This window comes from Podospora pseudoanserina, chromosome 3 (assembly GCF_035222485.1).
Source record: "Podospora pseudoanserina strain CBS 124.78 chromosome 3, whole genome shotgun sequence".
NCBI classification, from domain to species: Eukaryota; Fungi; Ascomycota; class Sordariomycetes; order Sordariales; family Podosporaceae; genus Podospora; species Podospora pseudoanserina.
Window position 1 is genome coordinate 202663 of NC_085922.1, and position 21398 is coordinate 224060.

Sequence of the window (21398 nt, forward strand, 5' to 3'; positions counted from 1 at the left end):
TGGTGTCCATCATCGGTTCGGTGCCCTCTAGCGAAAGTAACTCCACGGGCGCCTCCGATTCCCGCCACTTTACTATGGAAACATCAGTATATGACCCCTTGAAGACCGCCCCGTTTATTTCTCGGTAGTCTGCTTTTTGGAAAACACTAAACAATGGCAGAAAGTCAAGACACCCCCATCGGGAGCCTTTCTCAGTGTCACCGCGAAGCTGGCCGGCCGCACAACCGACACGAATCGTCTGGCCCTTCGGGTTCTTGACCTTACATACCTGCCTAGACCTAGCTCTGCGATCGCAACGCCGACCCCGGCTGCCACTCCGACTTCGAAACGATCACGTTGGGAAGGTCGAGCGCCTGCATCGACTCCATTGAAGAAACCACGCACCTCGAGGCCTGTCGATGGAACTACCACGCCTTTCAACAGGAATGACACGCCACCTGAACCGACGCAAGCCGGAACAAATTTGCCACCAACAGGAGATACAGCGGAGTCACTATTTGTCACCCCTTCCCCATCAACTACTGTTAACCATGAAGATTCCTCGGTCGACTCTATTCCACCATCGAGCTCTGATAATGGGATACGACCGCACCGCAGCCGCCATCCCCCGAAGAAATATGCCGAGTTGGATGACTTCTTTTTTTCCATGCTTTTGTACGACGTCGAAAGCAGCTTATTTCCCCGAGATTAGCCTCGATCGGAGTGTCTGCCTACCAGTCGTGAGCGCTGCTCCGCCAAAGGACTAGCCTTTCTTAGCTACCTTCCATTTTTCGGCACACAGCTTGTCTTGTGTACCTTCTAATCCGCTCTCTGATGCTCTCTTCCGTAATACGCTGCTCCTTTACACCTCCCGCACTTTATAATTCCCTCCGTCTTCCCGCATATTCTACAAGATATATGTCCCGCATTTACACTGGACCGTGATGCTCCCCAACCTTGGTTTTCGGCTATAACTTCGGCTATCATTTCCTGGACGTCCTTCCGCGTCCGGATTTCGCATTCTCCTTTTCCGTATATAGGGTTAACTCATATAGTAACAAAGGGATCCTTCGTATTATGAAGCCAAGACATTGGCGTCTGTAAAACTCCCGCTAAGAGTTGGCCGCAATTCTGGCAAAACCGTTCGGAAGCGTCGCGACATGCCGCCTCGTGTACCTTAAGGATAGGCTGTATGGCGGTGGCAAACCGACTTGTGTACTGGGCATCTGTCTGGGCGGCTTGAGGCTGGCCATTGACGAGACTGCTGGGGATATTGTGAATGAACTTCAGCTCTTCGGCGCCCCCTCGCAAGTGAAATTCGAAGCGAACTGGACGGGTATCCATGACTCACGGCAGTAAAATACGTAGGTCAAGACGGGGCAATGCTGTAGATAGAAAGAAGTTTAAAGAGAGTTCGTTTGGATGTGCTTGTAAAATTCGTTTGGATGTGTCCGTATCATATCATATCTCAAACATCACCTCCTTTTCTGGCAATCCTTACTCGGAAAAATGCGGTGACCCTGGCCTCGACATCCCTGAAACTGGCATTGATATAAGCCACTTAAAAAGCATTCTCTTCGCAGGAACCTGATGAACGAATTTTGCTACAAATATCCTAACATCTTTAATATTCCTGTGTCGTCCATCTTCGTTCCTCAACGCTCTTTAGGCAAACCGCTTGCGGTTTGTGTCGCACAACTGCTATCTTTTTCTTTTTGTATCTCACCAGTCCCAGGTGACTGCATCTGCAATAATTGCTTCGCTCAGCTGCTCCAACCTTTTCTCCGCTGCTGTCATATTCTCTGGCACAGTATTGCCGAGGAAATCCCTCTCTCGTATCCTGGGCAGGAGCATGATGCCGTCCAACGTCCGACACCACGAGATGTGCATGGTGAGGACCAAGAGCTTTTGCGGGTCGGCAACCCATTTATCAAGGGCATCAATAACCAAGACGGCGACCTCCAAGTTCGGCTCCTCTGGACCAAAGCATTACGTGACAGACTTTTGGAACGACTGACGTTTTACACGACTACGCCAACGTTGCTTCGGTCTTCGATCTCCCTAATTGCCACTTCGAAACCGCCTCGACCCTTTTCAGATTCCTCGCTACTTGGTCCCACCAGACAGCCGAAAGAAGCAAGACCAGAAACAGCACTGGCAGTGTAGCAGCAAAATACATCCAGAAATTCTTCTGTCCTGGAGAGTAAGTATCAGACATGCTGAACAGGCTGGCGACCCAAGACAGCGGCACAAACACCAGCGCCTAAAAGTCAGCTGGCTAAGATTGGCAGCCTCTCGCATCGAGCGACGCGAGTCAAGCAGCGTCACCATCGACGTTGCTACCGAGAGCATGTGCTCAATCGAGCGGTTAAAATACTTTGGCTGTGACAGCACGTATTTGATATCTCTCAGTATTAGATTCCACGACTATTTATTAGCTTCGTGTTATAACTAATAGTTAGTTAATAAACTTAGAGAGATTAGAATTACCTTATATTAGCTTTATATACTCCGCCACCACCAACGCTAGAGGTTAATAGTATCGTTCAGAGAGCATCTATTATACTTGCGTATGGTGGCGAGGTATGCGGCAAATGGTGTTTTTGTCTCGCTGAGCTGGCTGCTCTCCTGGGATTTTTTTCAGCTTGGAGAACCGCACTCAATCCAGTATCTTTTGACGAGCTGCTCTGCCTGTTCCTGACAGCACTTCCTGACTAAAACCGTAAATATAATCTAAGCTTAAGAACACCTTTTGCTGTCTTACGCAGTTAGTATTAGGCTTGGCTATTTGCATGTCAGTAGCATCTTCGGCTAGGCGCCTAGGCGAGGGTTAGATCGGTTGTTATCATACATCTTCAGAGGCAGGTGCGTAGCTGAAGAATGTATGGGTTAAATCCGGAGCTTAGGCGGAGGGAATTATGCTGGAAGATATCTATCACGTTCAATGGGGTCTTGGTTACCAGCCAGTAATGCCTTGACCACCTGGCAGGTGGCTGTCAGGTGCGCCACAGGAAAACCTGGATGGGGGCACAGTTGGCAAAGAGCAAGAGAAACAACGGATTCAAGCAACTGGAGCAATAGATCGTCGATTAGCCCGCAGTTACTAGGAATCTAGGAGCAGCACTTGAGCGTTCCTAGTAACGAGCGTAGCCGTCGCCGGCGTTCCTAGGAATCTACAGAGTTATATGGAGTGTTTCTAGTAACGAGTGTAGCCGGTAGCCGGCGTTTCTAGGAACCTAGGTTACTAGGCACCACAGCACCGTAGAATCAGGTTACTACGCATGTAGCACTGTGGTGTCCAGTAACATAGACCCACAAGTGCCTTGTGTCTAGTAACGCGGACGTTCCCTCACAGGCACCCGCGTTACTAAACATCACAGCCTGAGCGTTCGCTACGGTTACTAGACATCTGCCTGAACCCAGGATGCGGTTACTAGACATCTGCCCAGGATGCATACCCAGGACCGCCTTGAGCCCTGGATGTGGTTACTAGACATTTGGCTGACCAGTCCGCGGTCGCCCGCGGATCCAGGTTCCCGGTGCGGACCCAGCACGTTTGCGTGTGTAATAGCGACGGTGCGCTTGCCATCCGCGTTCCTAGGAACGGTGCACGCCTATGGCCGGTGTATCTGACTTCCGCGGTACTTGTAACCACACGCGGCCAGGGCTTTAGGTAGCCCTACACGTATATATAGTAACACGGCCTCACCACCACTTTTAGATGTTATTCTTAGAATAACGTGCGTGATAAGTGAGTTGACCACCTTAACAAGATTTCGTGGCATGTACACATATATACGTTAGTAAATTGTTAGTGGTCTTATCAACTGCTCATCGTATTTTCGATACCAAATCTCGTCAAGGTGGCCAACTCGCTTATCACGCACATTAATATCTTTTTAACATTTCGGTTTCCGGTATTCCGGGCAGCTGGGTATAGCATCCTGATGGCTATCGATAAAAAATGTACTGAAACGGACATCAACACTATTGATTCGTTACCGCCTGTAATTAAATCACTCCGGCAGCTCCATATTACGCAAATTCGCTGCCCGAGAGCAAAGGTAGGATACGAAAACATTCCCGCGAAAACAGAACAGCCCAGAAACCACATATCAAAAAGGCGAGGATGGGAAAGCCAGCAGTACTACTACGATCTCCGGGCTCATCAGACAGGATGTAGTTACCTTCTTTTGCCAACTACATTGAGCAAGCCCTAACGTTAGCGGATTGGATAACAATACTTACAAAGACAACAATGCATAGCAGTATAACAAGCTCGGATCTCCATATCATAACTGCGTTTAGATTACTGGATGGGACAAGAACTGGTAAAGATAGCTCACGGTCTAGGCTTGCTTATATTTAGTTGAATCGCTCACTTGAACAGATTATTGCCTTCGATCGGGAGAATAGAAGGCTCCTGAACCGATGCTCGGGTTATCGCAACGCAAGTCTCGCCATCGATGTCTATGCCAGCGCTCAGGAACAGATGAATATGTCAAGGGGGGAGGTAATCTATACAGCTCTGGCTGATTACTTGAAAGCAGAAGATCATCGGTAAAGATTGAGGCGGCTAAAGGCGGAGTATAGTCGAACTTGGCTAAGAAACGCGTCCATATCGGGGACGAAGGAGAGCATGTCGGCGACAGCGGGCGTAGAGGTTAAGAGGATGTTAGTCGTACACAGACTTAGCATCCAGCCATCGATCATGAAACTTAACACTCCCACCCATTATGAGAGGTATTGCTGTCCGGTGCACAGGTCAATTTTGGAGGAAGGTAGTTTCGACAGAGAACTAAAGCATGTTCCTGGTGTTTGAAAGTAGTATGTGTGGTTCCAAGAGACACCTAGTAGGCCCTGAAACGACTCCGTGATGAGTTCCAACTAGTACGTAATCTCCAAGCAAAGCCTCCTCGAATCTCACCGACGTTGAAGATCCTCGCTTCCGCTGCCGTAATGCAAAGTGTGCCGACCAAACTCATTGAGACATCTCAGCGTCTCACGGTAATAGCAGAGTTGGCAACCAGACCAGATACGTCCTTAGATAAGCAGCGGTTTGCTGTGGAATTGAAGAAGGACTTACCCGAGGAGCGAATGGAAAGTCCGTACCATGTGCTTCGGTGGGGTTCATAGGCTTTGGTGGGGGACTTCAGTGGCTTGGAGCCGGAACTTCAGTGGGGCCCTGCCAGGGCCTTGACTTCAGTGAACCTGGGTGGAAAACTACATAGTCCCCGCATAGCGCGCTGTAGCTTTTACTGTGTACATCATAACGAGCGATACCATTTAAAGCCGGAACAGTGCTGCTTACTGGAGCGGCCGGCCGACATTTATGGAACTGGGGGTATCTCTGGGAACCGAAGTCGGACATGGATATTAGCCCGTAATTCATCTCTGTCACATGCAGTATTGCAACCGTGAAAGCCAAGATTAACGTCACTGACACGCGATGCGGTGTGAAAGTAGATGGCGAGTTTAGCTCTGTGCTTATGACGCCTCGGTCCTCCTTCCTCTGGTAATTCGTTTTCTTCACGCTTCAAGTTGGACACTAGCTGCGTACAGTTCTGTCCACGGGGCTGGTATGCGTGGTCTACTAAGGAATAAAGTGAGCTATGATTAAGTATCTCCGGTGTCCGTTGAGCAGCTTGCCAACCGGCTTGCATGTGTCAACTCCCTAGTGAGATGGGCCATCCGAGGCTAAGCAACCATCTATATTCCAGTAAGATGTACGATATGATTGTCCCCTAGTTGGCCTTAAACCATTCCGGTGCGAGGTGCACGACACAAAGGATGCAGTGATTGAAATGACATAAATTTAGTAGCAATTTTATGCTCTACCCGGTCGCAGCTTAACTCCATGAACGCTTTCCACATGATTCCTGAAATGATCTAAGTGCTTCAGCTTCACCCCCTCCTCCTTGCACTTAGGATGCTCGCAGAAGATTAGATTCTCACGCTCAATTTCTTTCATTCCCCCTAAATGCTCGCGGTCGAAATGGTCGTTTATTACGGCTGTTCGGCAGTACGGAAAAGTCCTCTCCTCGTATGACTGCCTCTAGTCTCCAATGCAGCGAGGAGATTGAGTCTTTTCTATAAGAAGGGGGGAATAGGTCCGGGCCGGGAGACTTCTCTTTTATGTTAGCCTATACCCTCTGCGGAATACGCTTCCGTTTTACTATCTCTAGCTTATTATTCAGGGCGGTTATAAGCTCGGAGGATCGGATACGTAACTGGAGAAGCTCCTCGCTACTTAGGCCCTCCGGCTGGTTAATAAGGATTTCGACTAACTCGGCCCGTTCCGTAATGTGGAGCTTAATGGCAGTACGGTATATTTTACCTCGGCCTCTTCTTCCGCCTCGCCGCTAACTATCTTTTGATATCCTAGGTTGGGCTGTTTTGGAAGTAGTACTTGCGGTATCTGATATTTATATTTTTCTTTCGCTACCTTTCTTTATTCTTAATTAGTCGACTGAGGTCTCGGATTTCGTTCTCGTTATTACGTCCTTAGATTCGGTATCAAACGCCCTTTAGCTCTGCGTGCTAGCGTACTAGATTAAGACCGTCCCATCTCATTAGCCATCCTATGGATGGGAACCCCCAGTCTTTCGTCGCGTGTGTTACAAGGTAACGCCTGATGCAGACTGTAGCTAGGCTGAAGTTCGCATCCAATGCATTGAGAATTCCAAAGCTGTTCCGGCAAAAAAGGTGTTCGGATGTAAAAGGAACTTGCGCACTGTTTGGTGAATGATTTGGACCACTTCTTTCCCTGCAAAAGTATGTTAGTAGGGCTTTCTAAGCGCAGTATGTCATCCTGTCATACAGAGTAATTCCAACAACTGGGAGCATCGTACTCACCCCCTTGCTCTTTGATTTCTAAGAAGTTTCCTGCGCAGGAAAGGACACAATGCTCAGTGGCAATTCTCTTTCTAAAAGATCCTTTTGAGGGCAAAAACACGGCTTCGAGGTCATCTGGAATTATAAGAACATGCAAGAGTTCCTGGACACCCAATGGCCGCCTGCTAAATAACACAAGCTGGAACATCCTTTTGCGGACGGGTCTGTTTCTAGGGCTCAGGGGATGCAAAAGGGTATCGCTCCACAATGAGTTTTGGCATCCAAGAAAGAAGCGTGGTCCATCCGCTCCATCAATGGTCTGGTCAAGCTGTCTCTGTACCTGACATCCCAGCTATCCTACCTTTCATGAACCCAGGGTGCCACAATACCTATTCTCAGCCCAAATTAATACTGGGGACAGTCCTTACCAAGTTAATTCCTGCCTCAATCTCACGCTGCCGCTTCTGCGAGAGGGCTGCAGGTTTGTCCGCCACAGGCCACTGCTCCAGGAGAGCCTTGACCGCAGCCGCAGCTCTGGGGGTTGCCATGTCTTGGTCTTGTGACTGTCTGCGTAATAGCAGACGGTATGCCAATTCCTCCTCGCTGCAACCGAGCTCAGCACATGATGTCTTGGTAGGATTTCAGGGTCCGCGGCACAGGCATGACAGAGAGGGTCATCTTGCAAACGATGTTTATGGCGATACTCCGGTGGACATAGATTGTCTTGAGTCGGGCCGGGGGAGCGGTAGCTACGTCCACGTCCCGGCTGACGGCCATGTGTTGTAGGCTCCTGAGGTATTCTGCTGCCTTGTTGCGTAAATGGTTCCTCCCATGCTCACTTTCAGTTGCAGAGCAGAAGATTGTGCATATCCCTGCTAAGATGGTCGCATACAATCAGCCCGAATGTTTGGCTGAAAGCGCGTATTTGTTGAAGAACCATGTTCATGTCGGTATGCCATGGCTGAGGATATGTGTCCTCGTGGGCATCAACGGTGATGGGATACGGTGTGCTCGGATTCGAGTTCTGATAGCCAAAGCAGATGTGCAGTCGAAACAACGACAAGTGTCCAAAATAGGCGTAGATGGCAGACAATGTCAGTTCTGAAGTGCGGCGGGCTTTGCTTTTTCCTCTGTTAGAGGATTGTGGAGGGAAGGTGGCCAATCACAATGTGCTGCATTTTGGACATGGCAGCAACAGATCAATACATATTGACATCCTGGCACTTGACAGCAGAAGGATGGGCCTTCCACAGAAGAGACAGCAATACTCTATACCGAATGGCCCATCCTCATTGAACAACAGACCCTCGTGCTAACCAAAAGCAAGGCTGGCAACAAAGCAAATTGATTCAAAGCATATCAAATACAAGTCAAATCAAATAGGCCGAAAAAGGGCTCAAATCGATATTTTCCCATATTTAATTTGCTTCAAGCATATTTAACTACGCCTCACCCCATACTGGTTCATCACATCACCCACCAATAGCCATACACAACCCTAACCCTGAAATTGTGCGCCGCTACACCACTCCTCACCACCCCCCTCACCACCACCCTCACCAGTGCCTTAGGACCCTATAATGTGTGGTAGCCGGGCCCGTTCAAATATGTTCAAAAGAAATCAAATACTAATCAAATATGACCTTTTCCATCTCAAATCAAATCAAATCAAATCAAGTCAGGGCCATATCTAATTTGATTTACTTTGTTGCCAGCTTTGACCAAAAGGCCACCAGGCACGACGCAAGAGGTTTGTTGGATACCTGAATAACAATTAACACAGCTCTTAACAGAAACAGGACCATCCGAGGCAGTGAGAGTCCCTTCCTCCACAGATTGCGTAACTTTCGCGAAAAGCCACTTCCTGCCTCTTTCGATGATGTCTAAAATCAACAGTCATTAGTAATATGGTCGTCTCGAAATGAGTCACGTGCCGGAGTGGCGGACTCGCCAAGGGTAACGATCCCCACCTGTTGAAGCCCCACATTCAGATAAACTGCTTATCAACCAGCGCGCGGGGCAATTTTCTGTCAAAATTCTTGAGAAAGCAGCGCCCCGCCAGCAGTCCCCAGTTCGCCGTCTTGCTGTGCAAGTCCCACCATATCTATAACTGCACTCTCTTCAGGAGGTACACCTTTTTCGAATACACAACAAACCCAATACCCAGAGAGACACAGATAAACACGGAAATCATGGATCTCGACACTCCCATGGGTATGGCCCCGATGCTGGGCACAGCGCGCACTGGCGCAACCATCTTGTGCTGCAACTGCGGCTCTCCCATTGATGGCACCTCTTCCGCCGGTGCCATGTGCTACGACTGGTAAGTTTTCCTTTGAATTGCTAGTCATGGCGCCTGGACTGATAAAATTGTCTCCAGTATCAAATTGACAGTCGACATCTCGAAAACCATCCCCCGCGAAGCCCATATCCAGTTCTGCCGTGACTGCGACCGATGGCTGATGCCCCCCAACACCTGGGTCAATGCTGCGCCCGAATCCAAAGAGTTGCTGGCTTTGTGTTTGAAGAGGTTACGAAATATCACCAAGGTCCGCATTGTCAACGCAGAGTTCATCTGGACGGAACCACATTCGCGAAGAATCAAGGTCAAGATCACAATTCAGGACTCAGTGGCTGATGGCGTCCTCATGCAACAAAGTTTCGAGGTGGTCTACGTCGTGGGTACACAGCAGTGTAAGGACTGCGCCAAGTCGTACACAGCCAACGTTTGGAGAGCGTCAGTACAAGTCCGCCAAAAGGTGCCCCACAAGAGGACCTTTTTGCTTTTGGAGCAGCTTATCCTCAAGCACCAAGCGCATCGGGACACGATCAACATCAAGGAAGAAAAGGGCGGTATCGACTTTTACTTTGCTCACAGAAATCAGGCCGAAGCCTTCCTTTCTTTCCTCAAATCAGTCATTCCCATTTTTGTCAAGGACTCGAGGCAACTTATTTCGCAAGACAACCACACAGGCGACAAGTCATACAAGTTCAACTACTCCGTCGAGATTGTCCCCATTTGCAGAGATGATTTGGTGGCCCTGCCACTCAAGTTGGCCCGGTCGATTGGCAACATTACGCCCCTTGTCCTCTGCCACAGGATAGGAACGTCCGTCAACCTTCTCGACCCCAACACTCTTCAGACAGCTGAAATCAGCTCCGACGTCTTCTGGCGCGCACCATTCCAGCCTCTTGCCGGTACACCCGACTTGGTCGAGTTCATTGTCATGGACGTCGAACCAACAAACGTCCGCAAGGGCAAGTGGGTTCTGTCAGAAGTGCAAGTTGCCCGCGCCGCCGATCTCGGTGTAAACGACCACACCTATTTCACCAGAACTCATCTGGGCAACCTGTTGCATGCTGGAGACTCGGTCCTTGGTTATATGCTCTCGGGAACAAACTTCAACTCTTCTGCTCTGGACGCCATTGAGAACTCTCGTGCGTTCGGGTCGACGATTCCAGATGTCATTCTGGTCAAGAAGCACTACCCCAACAGGCGCAAGAACAGGAAGCGCAACTGGAAGCTCAAGCGCATGGCCAAGGATGAGGGCGAGTTGCTGCCCAAGGCGGCCGATCAGGAGAAGATGGAGGCCGAGTACGAGATGTTCTTGCGGGATGTGGAGGAGGATGAGGAGTTGCGGGCCGCGTTGGCGTTGTACAAGAACACCAAGAAGAAGCAGCAGGATGCGGACGCGATGAGCATTGCTGAGACGGAGATGACGGGTGTTGACGATGGGCCGAGGATCAATATGGATGAGCTGCTGGATGATTTTGATGAGTTGGGCATTCATGATGAGTAGGGGATTAGGCTGTGAAGTTTCATGGGGTGAATGGGTTGGAGTGGGAAAATATACCATTTTTGCTTTGTTTGATGAGAACTTCTTTGATACTTTGCTGTGTTCCTTCTGTGTATTGTGAGTATCGATAAATACATGCTGCATATTTGTTGCATGACGGAACTATCTTTCCTCTTTATCCACCGTAAACCGCAACCATTCAATGCTCATCCCCACAACACCCACAAACTAGCTTTCTCCACGATCCCCCTTCCCGCTCTTCTTCTCTCTTGGGCGGTCTGTCCATCCTCCGATCATCACCCCTCGATCTAGACTTGGCTCTCTCCCGCCTGTGACTCTGTTGATGAGTTTGTGACGACTGAGATTGAGACTGAGGCGAGAGTCGAGTCACGGGGACGATCTCAAAGTCGGGGGTCATGTCCCTTTTCTTTCCTAGGCACAGATTATCGATCAGGTCCTCACGAGGAGAGGAGTTGGGTTTTCCGGTTTTGGTGATGGTTGGGTCGTGTGGAGGGCTGTTGAGCTGTTTAGGTTTGGTGATGGGTAGATTTGGGGGAGTGGGTGAGCGATGGGTTGGAGGTGCTGGGGGCGCAGGGTTGGGATGAGGCAGACGAGGATGGGTGTCTTTGCGCTGGACGTGATGGCTGTGGCTGGCGGTTGAGTCGGATGTGCGCCGGGGACGGGGGAGGTTTAGCGGGGCGGGGATGATGTCGGTCACGCTGATGCGCGCAGAGGGTTTGCGGCTGGGTGTGGTTGGAGCAGTGGTGGTGTCCATTTTTGGGATGATGCCGTTGCTGTAGGGGGTGCTAGGGCAGACGAAAGATGGGGTGTTACGGGAGGTGGGATGGGATTCTGGGTACCAGGTGCGGGTGCGGTAGGATGATGTTTTGGTACACTCCGTAACGGTGTAGTCGTGCATGTCGTGGTTGTTTGGAGTGAAGTCCCAGTTTGGTTTGTTCGGTGTAAGGGGGGAGGACGGCGGAAACGCGAGATGAGGTGCCAAAATCGGAGAAGTTGCCCTGGAACTTAATGATCGTGGTCGGGGATGAGCCAAAGGTAGTGAGTATTGCCGCTCAACGATGGGGGGGTATTTCCTGCCTCGTGAGCCGGGACCCGGATCCGACCCGCTGCCATGAAAAGAGGGTATTCTGAGAGGCGAGGATAAATTCAATCTAGAGTGACGCCGAACATAAAGCGGGCCTGGGGGTGGACTGCCTCGAAACCCCTGATTGTCGATCCCTCCGTGATATATCTCCTTGCTGCAACTCAGTGTTGGTGTTCTCGATGAAACACTGTCGAACGTGTGGTCGCGACTGGTGCTGCTTCCTCTTGATTTGCGGGTGGATGTACTCTCGCTCTCACTGCCGTATCCCAAGCCGGCTTGTCCTGTAGCTGCATAAGAGCCTGTGGCAGCAGAAGCATTGACCGGAAGGCAGACCGAGATGAATGTGGACAAGTTCAAGCCATCCCGCACTGCTTCCACACACCTCGCGAACGCAGGCTCAACGCTGATGACGGGCTCCTCTTTCCATATACGCAAGTGCTTCCAGTCCTTTTGGTATCGGTGCATGAGAAGGGATTCGACGGGATATCCCCTGGGAAAAGCTTTGTCTTCGTCTAGAAGCCGCTTGATGTAGCCTTGGAGCTCCGCTGCCTCTTCGCGAGAGAGTCCCAGCTTGCGAATTGCTGATTCCACGCTCTGATGATACCCAGTGTCGGGGCCATCTGGATTCGAGAAACCCATCTTGTCGCAACGTTATTCGAAATGACAGCACCTGGAAACCATAAGAACGAGCATTTGACATACGAGAAGGCCAGAATTATAGATGTCCTGAGAGCAAGTATCGGCACATTTTGCTATGCAGCACCACAAAGCCTTGTTGATCCAATCACTATACGAATTGAGGTGTTGGGTGCTAGTAAAGGGTATACGCACATGCAAAAGAGATGCCGAACAATAAAAAGGGGGCTTCAACGATCAAAAGATCTTGCTGAGCACTCTTTGCACATGCTCTGGCTGGTCCTCCTGCTTCGTCTTCTTTGCCAGCGGTACCTGTGCAAACGTCCTCCTCTTCTTTTGAGAAACCCCTTCTTGGACCGCACTGCCGCCTCCATATTCCTTCTTCTCGTCTTCTGTGGCCTTTTTCCGCTTGGCCGCAGCCTTTGCTTCCATGCCCTGCAACACCTTTGCCCTCTCCACGTTCCGCACAAACTCCTTGTTCTCCTTGGTGGATTTGCTGATTTCGGCGCGCATTCTGCTGGCTCGTTCGGCGTTCTCGGCGGCGATTTGCTCTGTGAGATGGTGCCTGTTGGCTGTCAGTATGGAGTTCCAAGATAATCAGAGAGAGAGAGAGGGGGGGGGGGAGGGGTGTGGGGTCCCACCATTTGAAACCATTCAAATATTTCATGGCCCACACATCATCTCTGTACCAACTCGACTTCTTCCCACCAATTGTTTGCGCATTCAAGAGATCGACCACCTTTTTAGCATCCTTCTTCTTGATAAACTCGACCCATCCCTCGCCGTAGGACCGCTTCTTGTTACCTCCGGCGTGGACGCGGCGCGCGTGGACTGCTGGATCCTCGGGGGCGAGGAATATCCTGTTGATTTGGCCGTATGGTTCGAGAAGTGATCGTAGCTTCTGGGGCTTCATGAATGGCGGTACGCGCGATAGGTAGATAACACCTGACTTTTTGATGGCAGCTTCGGAGACAACAAGGTTCTTCTTGAGCAGTGAATTCTTGACGCCGGGCAGTTCGACCTTTGTCTTCTTCGGTTTCTTTTCTTGGGAGTCTTTTCCTTCCTCTGCCTCGTCGCCGGACTCTTGGGGTTCTGAGTCGAGCTTTGCGCCACCATCCTCGTCCTGGTCTTGGTATCGCTCGTCGTCGGTAATGTCTTCAGCCTCGCTATCCTCGTCGTTTACTCTTCTGCGCTTCGCGCTGGGGCCACCCTTTTGGAAATCATCCTCCGAATCATAATCGCGGCCGACATCTTCGTCACTATCGCCGGCGTCGAGAAAAGCGTTTCTTTTGTCAGACATTGTTGTGGGTGGCAGTCGGTGAACTTTTTGAGCTTTGGATCTGGGAAAACAGCTTTAGTTGGCTGTCGATTAAGTAGATTGGCTGAACCTTTAGTTGCTGTTCCAAAATTTCTGGAGACTGCCATTGGCCTGTGCACTGCCAAGTTTCCAGCATTGTAGCTCCCGAGACTCATGCTTGGATCAATCAGGCCAGATAGAGGCCTTGGAAATAGTTCAAGTCATCTTTACGGTATAGAAAGATCTAATAGAATAATCCCGGCTGTCCGTATACTTTCGCGATATCTGGTAATGGAAAGCGCCGCATACGCATCTGGGCAAGATACTTGATGGCAGACACAAGGGTGCATCCTTGGCTACCCACTGTTATCTTATCTGTTATCAGTGCCGCGGGAGCTTACTGGAAGCTGGACGTCGTTGGAGGGGCAGAGGGGCAGAGGGGCAAACAACAGGCCGCCTTAAGCTTAGAAAGGGATGACGGCGCATCGCAGCTCCTCGCCAATGTGTCACCACTTGATATTCGAGCCCGGGTGATACCGCGCTCTTGTTTTCTACCCCTACACTTAACATCTTCAACCACTCACTCAGCCATCGTTACCTCCCGTCGCCATGTCTGTCGAGGTCATCACCACCATCTCCCCCACCACCGAGGAACCCATCCTCACGCGCAACGGCATCTCCACTGAGGAGCTCGACCAGATTCCCGACATTGCCACCCAGGCGTTCAAGGCATGGCGCACAACGAAGCTGGCTGACCGCCAGATCATCATCAAGAAGGCCCTCAAGATCCTCGCCGACAGGCAGGATGAGCTTGCCAACGAGCTCACCGTCCAGATGGGACGTCCCATCGCCTACACGGCCAAGGAGGTAGCCACCGCCGTCAAGCGGTCCGAATATCTGCTCAAGATCAGCGACGACGTGCTCCAGGACACGCCGGGCGAGGAGGAGAAGGGTTTCAAGAGATTTATCCGCAAAGTACCTGTTGGCCCAGTGCTTATCATCTTTGCGTGGAATGTATGCGCCTATCTGCTCCTTGTAGACCACGAGACAACGTACTAATCACAAACTTGACACTGATAGTATCCGTATCTGATCCTCGTCAACGCCCTGATCCCCGCGTTGCTTGCCGGAAACTCGGTCATCCTCAAGCCGTCCCCCCAAACCCCGACCGTTGCGGAACAAGTGGGCAGGGCCTTCCAGGAAGCCGGCTTGCCTGATGGCGTCATCCAATATTTCCACTCAGGATCGCCCACCATCATCGAGTCTATCGTTCGTAACCCCAAGATCGCGCTCGTCTGCTTTACTGGGTCGGTCGCCGGTGGTCTTGCTGTCCAGAGCGCCGCCTCGGACAGGGTGGTCAATGTTTGTCTGGAGCTTGGTGGAAAGGATCCGGCCTATGTCCGTGGTGATGTAGACATTGCTTGGGCTGCTGAAGAAATCGTGGACGGAGCCGTCTTCAACTCTGGTCAGAGCTGCTGCTCAATAGAGCGTGTGTATGTGGACGAGAAGATCCACGACCAGTTTGTTGAAGCCATTCAAAAAGTTCTGAAGGGCTACAAGCTGGGAGACCCCTTGGATAAGGCCACTCACCTGGGCCCTGTCGTTTCAAAAAGGTCAAAGGAGACCATCGAGGCCCACATTCAAGACGCGTTGGACAAGGGCGCCGAGAACCTCACACCCGATAACGAGACATTCAAGGACCTTCCTCCCAAGGGCAACTTTGTCGTGCCAACGCTCCTCACCAAGGTTGATCACACAATGAAGGTCATGAAAGATGAGACTTTCGGGCCCGTGATCCCCGTTATGAAGGTAAAGAGCGACGAGGAAGCGGTGGAGCTAATGAACGACAGCGAGTTTGGTCTCACTGCCAGCATATGGACCAAGGACACAGATAAGGGATATGAGCTATGCGAGCAGGTTGAAGCGGGAACCGTTTTCGTCAACCGTTGTGATTTCCCAAGCCCTGTAAGTCAGAATGCCCCGTGTGGTGTGAATGCCACTGACTGAGAGATATGCAGGACCTGGCCTGGACTGGATGGAAGAACTCCGGGAAGGGTCAAACATTGAGCAAATATGGTTTTGATCAATTCGTCAAGCTGAAGAGCTATCATTTGAAGGACTACCCCAAATAGAGGCTTGGGGGTGCCCTTGATCTGCAGCAGGCAACCGGAACCAATCTAGGGAGGGCTTCAGCAAGGGCGTTGCTACGGCGCGTCCACGAGGCATTCGGAGACATGAAAGTTTGACATTATTCAGCGGCAGGCAAAGCAAATCGATTTCTATTCATTTCTTCAAAGCTCTGCAAGAACAAACTGGCGGCTTGTCTCGGGGGACAATTTCCAACCTGTTGTCAGCATTCCATCACTGGGGAAAGGAGGTGCGGAAACGGCATGAGGCTTTCTCGCTTAAACCCCCCGTCTTACATTCCAAGACAGTCTTCTTCTCCCTCTCTGCAGTTCTCTGCGAGGGGCCATCATGAGTCGTGATTCGTCCTGCATATCTCGCCACTGCCTGACGGGGCAGCTGGTTGCGAGACGTGCCTTTCAGGAACACGTTCCAGCAGTTTGGAACAAGGTCGATCTGATGCGGCAGAAGCATCGTGTTCTTTTATAAGCCTGTCCCAGCTGTCTTCTGCTTCTTCTCGCTTCCCAGCCTCTTTTCTTTGACGAAGACGGCACAGATTCGTTGTCTGGACGTTGCCACCGGCCTTGTCGGATTCTATACTTGCTCACCTGCCAGTCCCCATGACACTCCTTTGTCTTTGTATTTCTTGATCTTTGTCTGCTCTAGACACCACACTCGCTTCTCACTGGCTTACCGAGGAACTGGTTCGGTTCCGCTTCACTTGTTCTCCCACGTCATTCGTTCGAATTCGCATCATACACGGCCTCGCTCTTGTTCTTAATACTTTCCGGATCCGTCAGGAACTTTTCGGCCCTACCTCTGTCCCCGTATTATTATTCTTCCAACCATCTAATCTGTCTCCTCGGAGACCTGTCGTCTGATTTTAACATCACAGACTTTTCTCCTCCAACACTCGAGTATATCTCACACGTTAATCTCTTTCGGCATTTTCACTTCAGCAATTCGTCTCGTTTATCTGTCTGATCCAAAAGCAATCGTTGGATATTTATCTCAGGAAAATGTATCTCTGTTCGGAAATGAAGAGGTTATACACCTCTTTTCAGGAGATGATCACCTCTCGGAAAATGGCACTCAGGAGAAATGGTAGGGAGGGCTCAAAACGCCCGTTGGTGATTGTGAGTATCATTCGTCATCCACTCATCGCATCATTTACTAACAGAGGACACAGTCAGCACCATACAACTTTGAACAGATCCCAGTCACGCTACCAGGTCTCACGCCAGAAGAGTATGCTCTCTCTCCATTAGTCCAATCTTTCGCTTCCATTGCTAACATCCTTTTCAGAATTCTGGTCCTCCGTGAGAAGGCCGCAGCCACCAGACTAGGAATCCACGCCGACTCACCACCATCAATAGCGACCTACTCTGTGTCTGCTCCGAGTTCATCCTCCAACTCCAGCACTCCCAACCCCAACGTCACAGGTGTCCTGCCACCGCCGCCTCCTCCCATCATCACCAACCTCCACACCTCGGGCCCTGGCCGTTCCTCCTCCAGAGCTGGGTCATCGATGCGCAGCTCCTCCGCCCGCTCAGGCACCATCTCCCGTTCCGAATCGATGGCCAGAATTCCCTGCCCTAGCAACCTCCGCCACTACGCCAGCTCAGAACAGGTGAAGCCGATGCCGATGCCGATGCCGATTCCTTCCGGTGGTGGTCTCCCAGCGCAGAGCAATCACTCTCTCCTGTTGTTGGGTGATTTCGATGACGATGTCGTCTCGCCTCTGGAACTTGACTCACATTCACGACCGGGTAGCAGAAGCAGGGGGCACGTCAACAACAATGTCGATCCTGTCGGCATGTTCCCGTTTGACCTGGACTTCGAGAGGGAGTTTGAGCTTGGCAGCCCGATCAGCCCGTTGAGTCCGCCGAGCAAGAAAAATACGCCGAGGGGGAGTCCGAAGGGGAGTGTGAGTGAGAGGGGGGCGATCAGGATCTAGCAGGGAGGGGAGGCAAAACAAAAACAATGACGACAAAAATAATAATGCAGCAGGCATGGTTCAGCTTGTAGGATAAGGCTGTCTTTTTTGAACTTTTTGAAGCGAGCAAGCGGGTAAACAAAAGAATGGATGAACTAAAAATCAATGCGAGGGTGGAAAGGCAGGATAGTGAAAGAAATTAATAATTGTGGTTGTTTGTGCTCATGCTGGCATGGGCTTGGGCAACTACAGCAGACAAATGTCGAAACAGAATGGGAGCTTGACAACCTTCCGTTGGCATCTTCTCTTGATCTGATTGGCGTGTGATGATGATATTGAATCATCGGTTCTATATAAGCGCTCATCTGTTGCAACATCACAACTCCTGCCACCTCCCCCCATCCCAGCTCTCCAACCTCGCCCCCTCCACCTCCCCCAACACATCCAACAACCTCGCCTTCACCCCTTCCCTCTGACTATACTCTCCCAAAAACCTTTCGACTCTCCCCACCGTCCCCTCATCATCCCTAATCACCAACGCCGCAGCATCATACCCCCCCGCGCCAGGAACCACACTCCCCACCACCCCCTCCAGCCTCTCCAGCTCGTCCAGCATCTTGGTCTGACTGTCCGGCTCGATCTCGGCCCCGCTCTCCACCCCCATCCTCTTCATCAACCTCCTCACCTCCCCCATTGCCCTTTTTATCGCCTGCTCATCCCCGACTTTGAGCGCCCCAGCCAAAACCTTCACCTCCCCCTCCAACTCGGCAAACAACCCATCCGCCTCAGCCTTATTCCCTTCCCTCCAGGCGTTGACCAGCTTCACCATGCTGACCGTTGCCGTCCCCCCCGTGACATCCACCATTCTGATCTTCAGCCCCTCGGCAAGATCAGTCTCCTCTTTGCTGATTTCTTGATCCCAGTCGGGGGAGTTGACCGTCTCCACGACGGCTCTCCCGAACCCTCTCGTCCCTGGGGGTGGGAGGGCGGATAAGAGGGAGGGGGAAAACCGGCGGTAGACGCAGCTGCCGTAGACGGCGCTGGCGACGTCGAACCCGGAGCCGATTTTCCCCTGGGCGGCGCAGTGGGCTGCTTGGGAGAGGTTGTGAAGGGTGCGCCGGCCTGAGGGGGTGGAGAGGTCGAAAAGGGAACGGGGGAGGTAGTGGGAGAGCAAGCAGCCGGTTAGGGAGGTTACCAGGGCGGCGGAGGAGCCGAGGCCGGTTTTGTTGGCTTTGGAGATTGTTTGCCCGAGGTGGCGGAAGCGACGCTGGGGGGTGGAAGGGGAGGTGGTGGTGGTGGTGGAGTAATAGTCGTTGTCGGCGAGGATGGTGAATTTGGCGGGGTGGATGGAGGAGAGGGTTTGCTTGGCGGGGAGGGAGACGATGTAGGAGAGGACGTAGTTGAGGGTTGTTTCGACGAAATGGTTGGGTTTGAAGGGTTTGGTGCCGCTGGGGGAGGTGTTAGTGATGAGGTGTGACAAAAAAAAAGGGGGGGGGGGGAGAACATACGGGTCGAGCTGGGTGACTTTTACACCGCCGTGACCTTCCACAGGGGTGTAGCCGTACACCCAGGAGTCATCGTCAAACTGCGGACTTTCGACGACAATCTCGGTGAGATGAACGCCCTGGGTGGGCTGGATGGGGTGAGAGACGACGTTGATGCGGGCGCTGAGGCCAAAGACGAGGCCGGAGTAGTCCCTGTCGAGGACAATGTAGCCGCCTGCGAGAAGAACCTTGCCGGGGGCGGAGACAACAGATGAGTTCTTGTGTTCGGGCATTTTGAATGTGAGTGAGAGAGGAAGAATCTCACGATAGCTTCAAGTATGGGTTTGTTGACGAGTGCAAGGGTGAGCTCTCATGAAGGTTGAATGAGAGCCCCTGAATGATGGAGGGGTAGGTTCAGGCAGGGCCCACTTATGCGAGCTGTTGTGGGGCACAACCCTGAGGTTTGACTTTTGTGTTTGTTTTGGAAAGAAATCGTGCGCTTTAACCCTGACTTCCAAGGTCGGCCTTGACGGCCACAAAGAACACAGAATTTGTCACCGACGGCGCCGCTTGATTACACAGACCTAATGATGTATTGGGGGAAACAAATCTCAAGGTGTTCATCTGAACCAGCTTCACGTTTCAACAGAGTACCCTCGCAACCCGACAGCCTGGGCACAAGTTTATGCCTTCCGCCTTGTGAACTTCTCAAAAGTAAGAACAGAAAAAAGAAAGAAAAAAGCCAAAGCACGTAGTTCACGTAAGGTACCTTGGTCTATAAGAGACTCGTCAAGTTTTCGAACATATTATGCCTCTGACAAACATGTTCAAGATGTCACTGGTAGGGATTTTGTCTGCAATGTGAGTTTCGACATGTTGTCATGTCTTGTCTTATACATCTCTTATCCTACACATCTCTTGGCCACACGTTGAACAAGTTCTAAAAAACCAAAGCCCACAGTTTATCAAACATTTGAATGAGAGCTATGAGACTCCCAAACGTTGTGACTTGAACCCCATTTTGACTGAACATTATCCCCTTTAGCGAGCTTGAACCCTCAAGTAAGAAAGATAGCGGTGGCGGTCATAGATGGCAGATGCTGCAGGGTGATTCATGACTACCTACCTGGTAGATGCAATTGTGCACTATACATAATCAATTAGGAAATGCGATCCAGGATTGGCCGCGGCCCGTACTCGGTGGCCGAGGATGCTCGGTGATAAGGCAGGTCGAGAACAAGCCGGGACGGAGCAGCGGCGGGTCAAGGGCTCAGCAAACGGCGGGCCGGGCACTTTTGGCATGGCAGTCCAATCATTGGCTCTGGATTTGGTTGCTTTTCATGCACATGTGACTGTTTGCTGGCTTTCTTTGGATTCCCTGATATTATCAGATGCAACTCATCCTGTTTTCGATCGTCGATCAGAGATTGATTGAGCTATTCCAGCTGGATATCGTGCACTGCCATCTCACGCACTCGTATCCTCTTCGATGTGGCATACCCCGTTGAATGACTGCAATCGTGTCTCAACCGATGCCAAATGCTAGATAGAGACAGTTCGAACCGTAAAGAACGATTGATAACAGTGAAGAGTGGATTGCCAAAGCCGGAGTACCGTCAAAAGAAAGCACTGCTTTTTTGTGTGGACGCTAAAGTTTTCGAGAAATGTCTCAACCCATGTAACGGTAACGTCCAAAACGCCCAAAGTGGTCAAGTGCTGTTCCTGCAGCTGTCGGGGTTTGGAGCGGTGCGAGCTCCGAGGGCTCGGCACTGTTAGCGATTGGGCGGGACCACCGGTATTTGACTAACAGTTAAGATCTGAGATGAACCCCAGGTTATCTGGTCCGGGAAGTCTTCGTTGACGTGCTGGAGCAGAGTGTCCCCGCTCAACCCGCGTCCGAGCCTTCCGCCAAGCCACCGCCATTCGTCATCGGCCGCCCAGCAGCTCTGGGGGAGCATGGGGCAGCTTGTCGGGATGTCCACTGACAGACGGCCGCCGACGATGATGGAAGACGGTGAGCAGAGAACAGCCAGGGCCATGCCAGAGGATAGGTAGAGGCAGCCATCCCATGTGATACTAGGGTTAAGGGTTATGGACCAAGGTGTGTTAAGTGGTTGATGTGTTCTTTTCTGAAGTGTTCCATACGCCGCCTAAGGCAACGGTTATTACGTGGACGTCCACATCATGGATGCTATGAAACAAGTGT

At 51.3% G+C, this 21398-nt stretch overlaps 7 protein-coding genes across 7 annotated transcripts; 4 read left to right on the forward strand and 3 right to left on the reverse strand.

The window, feature by feature from the left end:
- Positions 1-398: 398 nt before the first annotated feature.
- Positions 399-746, forward strand: QC764_300645 (uncharacterized protein; the record flags this gene model as incomplete). The annotated part of the gene is made up of 1 exon (XM_062945195.1): positions 399-746. The coding sequence occupies one exon, from the start codon at positions 399-401 to the stop codon at positions 744-746; it is 348 nt and encodes a 115-aa protein (XP_062801120.1).
- Positions 747-8362: 7616 nt separating this feature from the next.
- NMD3 (ribosome-binding protein) lies at positions 8363-10616 on the forward strand. The gene is made up of 5 exons (XM_062945196.1): positions 8363-8400; positions 8529-8563; positions 8613-8768; positions 8825-9136; positions 9194-10616. The coding sequence occupies exons 4-5, from the start codon at positions 9006-9008 to the stop codon at positions 10611-10613; spliced, it is 1551 nt and encodes a 516-aa protein (XP_062801121.1). The 5' UTR covers positions 8363-8400; positions 8529-8563; positions 8613-8768; positions 8825-9005; the 3' UTR covers positions 10614-10616.
- Positions 10617-10809: 193 nt separating this feature from the next.
- Positions 10810-12354, reverse strand: QC764_300680 (uncharacterized protein; the record flags this gene model as incomplete). Its single annotated transcript, XM_062945197.1, has 1 exon — positions 10810-12354. The coding sequence occupies one exon, from the start codon at positions 12352-12354 to the stop codon at positions 10810-10812; it is 1545 nt and encodes a 514-aa protein (XP_062801122.1).
- A 47-nt stretch (positions 12355-12401) lies between these two features.
- Positions 12402-13701, reverse strand: ESF2 (RNA-binding ATPase activator esf2). Its single transcript, XM_062945198.1, has 2 exons — positions 12993-13701; positions 12402-12916 (listed from the first exon to the last, which is right to left on the reverse strand). The coding sequence occupies exons 1-2, from the start codon at positions 13649-13651 to the stop codon at positions 12589-12591; spliced, it is 987 nt and encodes a 328-aa protein (XP_062801123.1). The 5' UTR covers positions 13652-13701; the 3' UTR covers positions 12402-12588.
- Positions 13702-14095: 394 nt separating this feature from the next.
- Positions 14096-15780, forward strand: QC764_300700 (uncharacterized protein; the record flags this gene model as incomplete). Its single annotated transcript, XM_062945199.1, is given in 4 exon segments — positions 14096-14185; positions 14204-14662; positions 14729-15613; positions 15667-15780. 3 exon segments carry the CDS (start codon positions 14258-14260, stop codon positions 15778-15780), a joined length of 1404 nt encoding a protein of 467 aa, XP_062801124.1. The 5' UTR covers positions 14096-14185; positions 14204-14257.
- A 1011-nt stretch (positions 15781-16791) lies between these two features.
- On the forward strand, positions 16792-17729 carry QC764_300705 (uncharacterized protein; the record flags this gene model as incomplete). Its single annotated transcript, XM_062945200.1, has 3 exons — positions 16792-16908; positions 16962-17020; positions 17078-17729. The coding sequence occupies 3 exons, from the start codon at positions 16792-16794 to the stop codon at positions 17727-17729; spliced, it is 828 nt and encodes a 275-aa protein (XP_062801125.1).
- A 206-nt stretch (positions 17730-17935) lies between these two features.
- ERG8 (phosphomevalonate kinase) lies at positions 17936-19788 on the reverse strand. The gene is made up of 2 exons (XM_062945201.1): positions 19217-19788; positions 17936-19156 (listed from the first exon to the last, which is right to left on the reverse strand). Exons 1-2 carry the CDS (start codon positions 19483-19485, stop codon positions 18085-18087), a joined length of 1341 nt encoding a protein of 446 aa, XP_062801126.1. The 5' UTR covers positions 19486-19788; the 3' UTR covers positions 17936-18084.
- Between the last annotated feature and the right edge of the window lie 1610 nt (positions 19789-21398).

What these genes read in the sequence shown, in the direction of transcription:
- NMD3 (XM_062945196.1), top strand. Translation starts at nt 9,006, where the DNA reads ATGGATCTCGACACTCCCATGGGTATGGCCCCGATGCTGGGCACAGCG. An exon ending in GGTGCCATGTGCTACGACTG is followed by an intron (nt 9,137 to 9,193) that starts GTAAGTTTTCCT and finishes AATTGTCTCCAG; the next exon opens with TATCAAATTGACAGTCGACA.
- ESF2 (XM_062945198.1), bottom strand. Translation starts at nt 13,651, where the DNA reads ATGTCTGACAAAAGAAACGCTTTTCTCGACGCCGGCGATAGTGACGAA. An exon ending in TATTTGAATGGTTTCAAATG is followed by an intron (nt 12,917 to 12,992) that starts GTGGGACCCCAC and finishes GACAGCCAACAG; the next exon opens with GCACCATCTCACAGAGCAAA.
- ERG8 (XM_062945201.1), bottom strand. Translation starts at nt 19,485, where the DNA reads ATGCCCGAACACAAGAACTCATCTGTTGTCTCCGCCCCCGGCAAGGTT. An exon ending in AAAGTCACCCAGCTCGACCC is followed by an intron (nt 19,157 to 19,216) that starts GTATGTTCTCCC and finishes CACCTCCCCCAG; the next exon opens with CGGCACCAAACCCTTCAAAC.